Source organism: Cebus imitator, unplaced genomic scaffold, assembly GCF_001604975.1.
Source record: "Cebus imitator isolate Cc_AM_T3 unplaced genomic scaffold, Cebus_imitator-1.0 Scaffold79, whole genome shotgun sequence".
Classification (NCBI taxonomy): Eukaryota; Metazoa; Chordata; class Mammalia; order Primates; family Cebidae; genus Cebus; species Cebus imitator.
In genome coordinates, this window is record NW_016107394.1 from 4,426,378 (window position 1) to 4,437,815 (window position 11,438).

At 39.8% G+C, this 11,438-nt stretch overlaps 1 protein-coding gene across 2 annotated transcripts in view; it reads left to right on the top strand.

The window, feature by feature from the left end:
- POLD3 (DNA polymerase delta 3, accessory subunit) overlaps nt 1–10,905 on the top strand; it is a 47,961-nt gene extending 37,056 nt beyond the window's left edge. For both annotated transcript variants that reach the window (XM_037740129.1, XM_017532986.2), the window contains 3 exons: nt 2,145–2,257; nt 4,043–4,121; nt 8,503–10,905. In XM_037740129.1, coding sequence (XP_037596057.1) covers nt 2,145–2,257; nt 4,043–4,121; nt 8,503–8,705 — 395 coding nt within the window. In that variant the 3' untranslated portion in view covers nt 8,706–10,905. The remainder of the gene's footprint in view (nt 1–2,144; nt 2,258–4,042; nt 4,122–8,502) is intronic.
- The last annotated feature ends 533 nt before the right edge of the window (nt 10,906–11,438 follow it).

Below are 11,438 nucleotides of genomic sequence, written 5' to 3' on the forward strand. Positions count from 1 at the left end.
AAAATACACCAGTGCATCGAACATTCTTTGTCAGTAAAAATGTATTGAGTCAGAATGTTTGGCTTGGTAAAGGCTAAGGCAGACAGGCATATATTCTAGTACATGAACGGGGGCAAGTTTAAACAAAGTAATAGATATTTACAATCTTAAAAGTCAGATAAAAATAGTTTTATAACAGATAGTAATCTCTACTATCTGACTCATCTAATTTAACTGATGCTTCTTTTGTCAACTTTCTCCCATCTGCCTTCTATCTTCCAGGGATTTGTTGAAATTCCTTAATCATTAAGGGCTTTTGACTCCTCTACTGTTCTCTACCCTGTTTGGGGTAGTTACAATATTTTACTCCTTTATTATCACAGTGTTTCTCTCAGGGAGTGTGTGGAAGGAAGAGAGAGATACATGTTGTCTTCCTTGACCTGGACATTCTTCATCCCAAATTTAGTTCAGAAAGTGGTGGTTTTCCGTTGTTTATATATGTATATATTTACTCTGTGTTCATGGTGCCAGGGAAATCGTGGTGTCTCTGCCTTTTTGGAGCTTAGAGTCCTGAGTGGGGCTCTAGATAAGCATTTGCATACACAGTGCTGTGAGAGGGATCTTAGATGGTGTCACTAGGATTGTTTTCTTTGGTTAAGTCAGCTGGTTTCAGAACTGGAAATAGAATAAGAACACCTCAGTTTATTACTGTGAATCTCAAAATTCCTTTGTCTTCCTCACTGCCTAAACTTTCCTCCTCCAGTATAACACATCCACCATTGTGGCCCAGGTTTCTTCAAAGCTGTTCCTTCAGAACAATGGGGGCTTGCTTCTGGGGTTTGACTTTTCTCTTGCCTGAGCTCCCATCATGTTCTAGCCTCCCAGAGCTGCGCTAATAGCTGGACTGCTTTCCTTTTATGTTTCTCTCTCTTGTTTCCCAGAGCTTATAAAGTTTTGGGGGCCCATTTTATACTTAAAGTGTATAATTTATTGTTCTTTCTGGCTCTTGTTCTACTTCACCTCTTTATGTCATTTGGCCTTGAACTCTTCACTGTCATAATTTTTAACACTGACCTAATCAGTTGGGAGAATTTCAGATCCAAGACTTGTGTTAAGAATTTGAATACAGCCAGGAGATTCAGGGAGCAGGTGAGGCTAAGCCGCTACCCAGTCCCCTGACCAGCACTTTCTTTGTGGTGGTTGAGTAATAGGTCAGTTGAGGATTTTCACTTCCCCTCTCATGGGCCCTTTATTAAGATCACCAATTCTACAATTGTTGAGAAATGATGGGATCCCTCTGGTGGTGCTCATTTCTTGGGTGATGCCGCTTCCACAGCAGTATTTTTTTCTTAAAAGTGTTTTTTCCTATTAACCTCTGTGTAGCAGAACAAGCCTTATCAGTGGAGCCGTCACTAGAAATGGTTTCCATGCAAAATATTAAGCAGGTCCTAGTTGTTAGAGCTTTAATTATGATAATCATTTAAAAGATGATTTCCCCCACCTCCAAGTTTATACTCTTAATATCAGTTGGAAATTTTTAGTCTAGCAAGCATCTCAGGTGTTTAAAAATAATCCTTAGGTCACAGTGAAAGACTCTGGCATGGAACATTTGTTATAACCTGAGGATTATCTCCACTTAAATCTTGAGAGAAAATGTCTTGTTCTGAATGATAAGGTGGCATAGTATAGTTGGAATAGCAAGGCTGTAGAATTGGATTGACATAGGCTTAAAACCTCCTGTCTCAGTTATAAGCTGTGTGACCTTGGCAAGTTTAGGAACCTCTGTGAACCTGTATTTACTCTAATGTGCAAGTAAGAAAATCTGTCTCTTAGAGTTATAAGAATAAAGTGAAATACATGGCATATGGAAGATGATGATTGGATGTTCATAAACCAACTTCATAACTTGACTTAGCTATGAAAGAAAACATTTAGCTAAGATACTTCTGGCTGTAATAATTCTTGATTCTCTGATTTTATTTGTATAAAATTAATAAAGTACATATTTTAAAGAAAGCTATATAACTGCAAAGTTATTTGTTATCAGGAATTACTGCTTGCAAAATGCCCTTTGCAGGACATGTAAATTTAGAGAACCAGTGGAGAAGGCATTATGCTAGATAGTGCTTGTAGTTTTCTGATCTAAGTCTGTTTCATTATTTCAGTCTTCCCTGACTCTCCTGGGGTTTATGAAGCTGAGTCACCATCCCCACCTCCTTCTGCGTCTCCACCTCTTGAACCAGTGCCAAAGACTGAGCCTGAACCTCCTTCTGTCAAGGTAAAATTGTACTGGGATGCTTGCATATCCATGTGTCTTTTATGTCCGAAGGACCTGCAACCACTGTGCTAAATCAGTTCCCTTGCTGTATACTTCGCAAATGCCAGTAGATGGCTCTTGTCTCATTCTGCTCTCCTACAGGTTATACAGAATGACATTCCCTCCATTCTCACCTGAAGGGAGATTACGCTGTAGGGTATAGTCTCAGGAACATTGCAGAGGTGGAACCTGGGAGCTGTTCTGTTTTCATGACCTTTAGCATCTCTGCTGTGCTGTACACCTCCTGTTAGAATGGTACAAAAAAGAGATCCCCTCTCCATCAGAGCAATACATAAAAGAGGGGAACAAACAACTTACACACATTTGTTGCTCTTCAGAAGCAATTCTGGGAAAGGGCTCGTGGGAAAACTGGCAATCAGTAGGGAAATACAGCTTTGAACACTCTTCAGCTGCATCTTATCTACATTCATTAGTGTAGATAATGAAAAGTTGAAAAAAATAAGTGCTGACTTTTTTTTTTCCTTTGTGGCTATTACTTTTTCTTAATTCATTGTGTTAAGACTGTCGTTTAAATCATACACTGATTTACTCATTAGCTGAAGAGAAAATGGGATGAAAGAGACCAGTGGAGATAAAAGGAAGTTGGTATTAGTAATACCTTTTGAGAGTAAATTAGTTAGGTGTAATGTTGAAATGTCAAGGCTGGCCAAGCATGTTGGCTTACACCTGTAATCCAAGCACTTTGGAAGGCTGAGGTGGGAGGAATGCTTGAGTCCAGTAGTTTGAGACTGGCCTGGACAACACAGAGAGACCTTGTCTCTACTTTAAAAATATCCGGGCATGTGGTGGCTCACCCCTGTAATCCCAGCACTTTGGGATGCCAAGGCAGGTGGATCACTTGAGGTCAGGAGTTCAAGACCAGCCTGGCCAACATGGTGAAACCACATCTCTATTAAACATACAAAAATTAGCCAGGCATGGTGGCTGGCATCTATAATCCAAGCTACTTGGGAGGCTGAGTCAGGAAAATTACTTAAACCCAGGTGGCAGAAGTTGCAGTGAGCCAAGATCGTGCCACTACACTCCAGCCTAGGTGGCAGAGTGAGACTCTGTCTTAAAAAAACCTGGGCATGGTGGGGCGCATGCCTTTTAGTTTCAGCTACTTGGGAGGCTGAGGCAGGATGATCATCTGAGCCCATGAGTTGGACTGCTGCAGTGAGTTATGATTGCACTTCAGCACTCCAGCCTGGGCAACAGAGGGAGATCCTGTCTCTAAAAAACGAAAAAGAAAAAAGAAATGTGAAGACTGATATAGCAGGTGTCTACAGCAAGGGCATATACCACAGAAACTCCCTGTCCGGTTTAGGGGCTGTCGCTGTATACACTCATAATATCTGCCTCAGCCCTCCATTGAAGCCCTTACCACATTGTATTGCAGTGGTCTGCTTTCCTTCTCTCTCTCCTCCACTAATGTCCTTATCCTATCCGACTTTTTAACCATTTTGCCTTCTCTACCCAACAAAGGTTTGTTGACTGAATGAACAGAACATAGTTCTTTCTTTCTTCAGCATGTTACTTTCCTTCTTATTAATGATATATCAAGCCTGTGTATACATAACTTGTCTGTGTAATGGGGTTCGTTCTCTAAAACTAATGTAATGTTTCTCTTTCAACTTTTTATCATAATAGAATATTGGACGATGATTAGTATAGATTTAAAAGCTTCTGTTATTTTTCTGTATAATGTAATTGGTCAGCTTAACACTGTATCCTCTGATCTTTTAGAGCTCAAGTGGAGAAAACAAAAGAAAACGAAAACGTGTACTAAAATCTAAAACTTACGTGGATGAGGAAGCCTGCATAGGTAAGACAAATATTTGGCTCCAAATCCAGAGATAGAATCTCTTATTACCATAGAGGCACCACAATCCCTTATAGAACAGGTACATCTCAAACTTTAATGTACATGTCAATCATCACCAAGTGGTGCTAATATTATTTGTCTATGGCACACACTTTGAGTAGTAGCATAGTATAAGTCAGAACACCTTGGTTCTTGTTTAGGTCATACACTATAAAAATAAGCACTGAGATCTTGGCTAAAAGTTATGTTGTCTCTGTTGAGGGGTTTCTTATCTGTGGAATATCCGTTTTGCCTATATGTGGGATTGTTATGAAGAGTCAGGTGGCATAAATATATCTAAAAACATTTTCAAGATGGAAACCATAGTACAGACTGAAGATATCATAGAGGTTGAGAAGTTTTTTTTTTTTTTTTTTTAAAGAATGTTTGTTTTTATAAATTTGAACAGTGGAAAAGAAGCTACAGATGATTAGACTGTATCAAGAGTCATCTTTGGTATTTGGTTCCATTTGTTCTTCAGAAGGGTATGACTCATCCAGACTGCTTCCTTTATGTTTCCTATTTGTAAGCCATGTTAGGTAAAAGCATGTGCTTGTTTTGAAGGCTTAGGGAGGAATTAGAGTTCAGACTTTGAGTCATTGGCTGATTTTTCAGCCATGTTTTAGCTGCTTCTACCCTTTCCGTAATCAAACCAGACTTCTGTGGAGCTTTTAAGATTTAGCACTTGAGGTTCCATGGGATGCTCAGATCCTGGTACTGTGCTTTCGTGTTTGAAAAGAGTTGTGGGTTTAGGCTCTTACCTTTGTTAGTTGGATAGCCCATGGTTGTCATTTTGCCTTTTGTGGCACCTGCCACAGGTTGGCTCTTCAGAGAAAGTTATTTTCCCCGTTCTCAATTTTTTTTTTCTAGTTCAGATTTCTGTTTTTAAAAGATTGGCTCTGAAGAATCAACTTTTCCTGATTCTTAAAACTAGTGTTTTAAGGCTGTTTTCCCTGTCCCACTATTCCCCACCTCCCAGTCCTCTGAAAAGGTCTCTGCCATTTTAATTGTAGTATGTGATTAGGGAGCAGAATTCTCTACATGTGGGAATTCTGTCTTTTCAGTGCCAGATTTCTTGTGAACCTGTGAATTCTGGACTTTGAATGGGTTTTTTTTTTTCCTTTTCTTTCTTTCTTTTTTTTTTTTTTTTTTTTTTTTTTTTTTTTTTTTTTTTTTTTTTTTTTTTTTTTTTGGCTTTCAATCTTTTAATAGTTGCCATTTTTCAAAAAATGGCAAGCCTTTTGGTTCGGCCATGGGTGGTAATATATGTATTTACTGTTGAATTTCTTAATTCAACAGTACATTTTTTAAATTTAAGACGACAAAAGCATTGGTGCCATTTTTTTTTCTCTTCTTTCTGCCCTAAAAGAAAAAAGTCAGATATCTTTTTGAGAGTTCATTGGGAATTTGTGGGTAATTATTTACTGCTTTGTTTAAAACATAGTACTCAAGTTTTGGCCAGGTGTGGGATGTGGACTTTTTTGCACTCCTGTCTCCAGACAGGGCTGTTAAGAGCCTTGGATGCAGCAGTGAAAACTGTGCTCACACTGCACTTTTTTTTTTTTTTTTTTTTTTTAAGGTTTTTAGTCCAAGTTGAACCTAATGAATCTTGGCTTTGGTTACCAACAAAGGAGTTCTGCTTTCCTTTCTACTCAGACTGTTCTAAATGTATCAGCATAGGGGGCTTGCCCTGTCCCGTGCTGGATCAGATTTGTTCTGTAAGTTTAGAAAGCTCATCTTTCCCTCTTTGTGAGTTTGCAGCAGAGACTGGGGAGTTGAGCCCCTGAGATAAGTTTGCAGTAGACTCCTGGACAAGAGGGTGGGTTTCTAAGAGCAAAGCAGTTAAATATAAAAGAAATCTGATGTTACCCATGAAAACCAGGTTTTGGGGTTTTTTTTAATGGCAACCCAGAAGAGTGGCATGTCGTTCAGCTAAAATAAAGGACCTATATTTTTAATGGAAACCTCCTTTGTGCTGGGGTTTGAGGTAGCTATAGCTTTGCATATAGAAATATTTCTTTTAGCTCTTACAGTATACTGAATATGCTGCTAAAGGAATTTTGTTGGTGCCGCCCTGTTTTTTTAACTCCCCCAAGCAATGTATTACACAAAATTGGCAATGAGACAGCCAGTGGTTTCATTAATAAGTAATGAAATAATGAGCTAATTGATGCTGAAGTGTAATGTTGTAGACATGCTGCTATTTGAATACAGAATATAGCTTATGAAGGAGCAAAGTCTTATACCACCAACTAGTAGAAAGTCATTTCCTTTCTTTATCTGTAGATGGCTCTTCAGACTTTTCTAATTGAAGATAATTTATTGAAGATATTCAACAAATAACAGCTTGTAATTTTGTCCCATTAATTCAGTTACATGCTTTTGAAGATGCATGTGAGTTGGATGTGGTGTTTTGAGATCTAATTGTTGAATGAATAGGTATGCCATGGGAATTCTCTAAGTATGTCAGAGCAACATTTTTCAAACTTTGCCAACTATGAGGATTACTTGAAGATCTTGCTAAAATTGAAATTCTGCATCAGTAGGCCAGGAGTGGGAACTGAGAGAGCATTCCTAATAAGCTCATGGGAGATTCTGATGCCTCTGGTGTGTGGAGTACAGTTTGAGTAGTAAGGCCTTTCAGAATACTTACTATATATCTAAAGTTCATCAGTGTTTTTTAGCCTCTAAGTGAGCATCAAAGTGAATTCTGGGCTCTTACAAAATTAAAGACAAATTCCCGGAACTCTCTGGGAAGGGACTGTTGATTAGCAGTCTTAATGGGATTAGCTGGATAACAGTGAAGGAATACTCCAGTGGCAATTGCACTTGAACATTTAAAACAGAGAAGGAAAGAACATTAATTCCTAGAGTGTGGTCCCAGACCAGCAGTATCAGCATTATCTAGGAGCATGTTAGAGAAGCAGATTCTCAGGTCCCACCCCAGACCTGCTGAATCTGAAACTTGGGAAGCAGAATCTGGCAATTTGTGTTTTAACAAGCCCTCCAGGTGGTTCTGATGCACACTAAAGTTTGAGATGATATCTAAGTAGCAGAGTAGGTTATTAGGACATAGATAAAATTAATTTCCAAAGTTTATGCCTCTATAACAATGTGACTGATATATTTTATTAGAAAGAATTATCAATAAGAGCTTGAGACTATCATTGTTCTTTAATGGAAAAAAAAAAACCTTTAATCATTTGAGCATTTATTATGCATATTAGGTTACTCTTTTCAGCTGAGAATGAGATCTTTTCCTTCAGTATTTCTCTATCACTTGCTGCAACCAGGAAGGCTGAGAAAGAATTTAGATGACATTGGTTATACAGCTGCCACAGCTCTCTAAAATTACAGAAAGGTGGTGTGCTGTTTCTTATGGTTGGTGTATATGTTGCAGTAGTGTGAAGTAGACCCCCCTTGGTTTTGTGACATCATGGCTGGAAGCCACTCTCTGTCTGTGCCCTTCAGGGCTTCCTCATAATGACTGCTTACTGGTATAGTTCTTTTCCAGGTTTTCCTTGGGAATGGTTCAATGAGTTTTAATAGAAGGGGAAAGGCAAATTATGCCTTTGGCTGATAGAGAGTAAGAAAACTGGCAACTTTGTTTCTCATTTTATCACTGTCATTCCTTAAAACTAAGAAGTGTATCATCTGATAGAGTTTGCTTGAGATAGTTAACCTTCATGATATAGACTACTACTAAATCTTGGGTTAATTTGCAGCCATTAGGAACTAGGAACCGAACAGCTGAGTAAGTGATCTTCAATTCTCTGTACTTAGGATATGCAGAGAGTGGGTGGCATCAGGATAGAGCTAGACAGGAGGGTCCATGGTGAGCTTGACTAGACAGAAGGGAGTCAGGCAGATAGACCAGAGGTTTAAGACCAGCAGTAGGAGTAGATAGGCATTGTAGGTCAGAGAGATGAGACTTACGAAGCTAGTCAAAGCATGGAGTTAGAAGTAAGTTATCTCAAACACTTCTGATAATAGACAATTCTGATAATAGAGTTCAGGAAGTTAGCTAGCATAAGGCAGGACCCAAATAAAGGATTTAGGCAATTAACTGATAAAGGGTTATTAAAGGCTTGGGACATAGCAGTGAGGGAGAAAAGTGTATGTTAGTTAATTCTAAGTATTAAACAGAGGCTGCCTGAGCTCAGGATTCCACATACTTACCTCAGTCTAGAGCTGACCTCCCAGTGGGAGAAAGATTCAGTCCTAAGTAATCATACTTGCCTTGATCAGAGTCTGAAATGTGGGGTTAGCAAGACATTCCATTTTCTTGTTAGAGTAAATGATTCAATCCCACCCATGTTCCATTTTTTTCTTATCCTACCAGTGACTGAAAAAGTCTACGAGAGTGAATCCTGCACAGATAGTGAAGAGGAGCTTAAGATGAAGACATCCTCAGTACACAGACCCCCTGCCACGACTGTGAAAAAAGAGCCCAAAGAGGAACGAAAGGGCCCCAAGAAAGGGACTGCTGCTCTGGGCAAAGCCAACAGACAGGTGTCCATTACTGGCTTCTTCCAGAGGAAATAAACTGCCATCTCTGGTAGATCAGAGACTTGGAGTGGTCAAGGGAGAAGACCAAGAAGTGTACTCCTCACTTACTATGTAAGTTCATCTAGATCTCCACCTCACCTGTATCAAAAGACTGTTCTTTCATCCTGTGAGGTTTATACTATTTCTGGTTTTTAACCAAAGGGAAATCATCTGGAAGCAGGAGGCAAAAAGCTGTTACCTTCTAATGACATTTAAAAAGCACAATCTTTGACCTGTCCAGGAGAAGGATTTACTCCAAAATTATACTGGAACGGGTTTCAGAATCCTCACTGAAGCCATTTAGTGGCTAATCCACTGTGCCCCACTCACCCTATGCCCTGGTCTGCATATGGCACAGGAACGATTCTTTCTTGTTCCTCCGTATTCTGAGAATTGGTGTGGGTGTTTCTTATCCTTAAATTTTACTGGATGTGTTTACCCCTCCTGTCTTCCTCCAGTACCACACTTCTGTCCCTTAACCTCCTGAAGCTGTTCTCTGTAAGTCTTTTAAGTCTTGGTTGGACCAAAGGCTGAAGCGAAAATCTTGCTGTAATCCTCTTCCTCCATTATGCAGTACACGGACACCTGGCTACAGACCAGGACATGGCTTGTGTTCTGTCCCTTTTGCAAAAGCTCTCTGGGACCTTCACTCAAAATTAGTGGTTAGGGAAAAGCCTCAGGCAGAACACAAATAGAAATTTAATGATATGTTCTACTCCACCAGAAATTACCTTGAGTCAGCATTGACGATGTTGGAGGAGCTGCTGTGCTGCTCACACGGGGTGTGCTTTATGCTGCTCTTTGTGGTTTGTTGGTCCCCTCTCCCTCACTTTCAATACCTAGAGAGTGAAACTCATACAATGAGACAAAGACTAAATAGAGAAATCCCTTCCTATATACAGTGTACTACGTTTACATAAAATTTCTCCTCCTGAAGAAAACAGGTTACTCAGAACCAGCACTTTTCTAGGAAGTTACCGAGGAAGATAAGGCATACATTATACATGGATGTTGCTCCTTTGTATTTTTAGCTCCACTGTTTGCTTTAAATTACAGGCTCCCCAAGAGGAGATGGACTGAATTGTTAATAGGTCTAAACAGCAAAGAAAACATTTTTATTAGTTACTTATGGGAAATCATCTATCCAATGATAATCTTCAAGTGACTTCCATTATGGCTGTACAGGTAGTGAGCTCAGTGGATTGCGGTGGTGTGCTGGTGATCTTGCACAGTGAGCTGTGTGGAAGGGGTCAGGCTCCACTGCTGATGTGTCTCACGTAGCAGACAAGAGGTGTCTGACCAGCTCCTTCCTCGTCAGGCTGGTGTATGTCATAAGTCATGCAATCAGCTGTCTCTGCTTTAAGGTTGGGATTGTGCTGACTTTGGGATTAACATGAGCTTCCTTAGCAACCAAGCATGAACTTGATTAAGACCAGAAGTTTGGGAGATGAGTTCTAGCATTATGTCTAGAACTAAAGCAGGGGCTTTGTATAGCAAGCTGAGTAAAGGCTAACATACTCCAAAACTCTTTCTTTTTAAAATGAAAAAGGATGGGGAGGATGGAAAGCCTGGACTTAAACCTTTACAAAAACTTCTGGAGAGAAATCCCCTTTAAACAGTAATTTTTGTCATTGCCTCTGGCCGTTTGTCTAAATAGGAATGGAAAATTAAAAGAAAAGCAACGATCAAATTTTTTTTTTTTTTTTTTTTTTTTTAGTTATTATGCTGGGGTCTTGACTAAAACTAAATTTGAATTGGAAAATTCTGGTGCTGGTTGGAGTTCCATGTATTGAGTGGTGGGTTTTTTTTTCTTTTTATACAATACCATGTTATCCACAGGAGTTAAATAAATTTGAGAAGTTGTTTTAAAACAGTGCTTCAAACTGAGTATCTGATGAGTCTGTTATTTGACAGTTGGTAACAGTGTTGCAGTTATTTGAACTCTGAATGGGAAGAAGGCTGCTTTTCAGTTTATATTGTTAAAACTGCATACCCATAGTCTGAGATGAACAAGCTATTTGCTGCCTTCATCATTTTTCAGCCCTGGGGAAATCTTAGTTTCAGCCAACCTCATTTTTTAGTTCATTTAGAAGAAAATCTAGCACATTGTATTAGTTTGGCTTCATCACTTGCTAGCCGTATGACCTTGGGCAAATTTCAGAGCCTCAGGTTCTGTATCAAAACTAAAATGAGTTACCAAGGGTTGTCAAGACTAAAGTCAAGTGTATGTAGCATGAATTCAGTACCTGATGGCAGTCACATAGGTGCTCTACAAATGGGGGCTTCCTTTCTGATGTCATAAGTGATGTAAGCTAGCAACTTTTAGTTGTATGACCCACGTGGTATGCTCTTCAAAGTCATTCTGGCTGTACATGTGGTAAAAAGGGGAAGATAGTTGTCCTATTTCATGAAAGATTTAAAGAGAGTATTTTCCTGTTGAAAGAGTTAGGCCGGGCGCAGTGGCTCACGCTTGTAATCCCAGCACTTTGGGAGGCCGAGGCGGGTGGATCACGAGGTCAAGAGATCGAGACCATCCTGGTCAACATGGTGAAACCCCGTCTCTACTAAAACTACAAAAATTAGCTGGGCATGGTGGCGCACGCCTGTAGTCCCAGCTACTCGGGAGGCTGAGGCAGGAGAATTGCCTGAACCCAGGAGGCGGAGGTTGCGGTGAGCCGAGATCGCGCCATTGCACTCCAGCCTGGGTAACAAGAGCGAAACTCCCTCTCA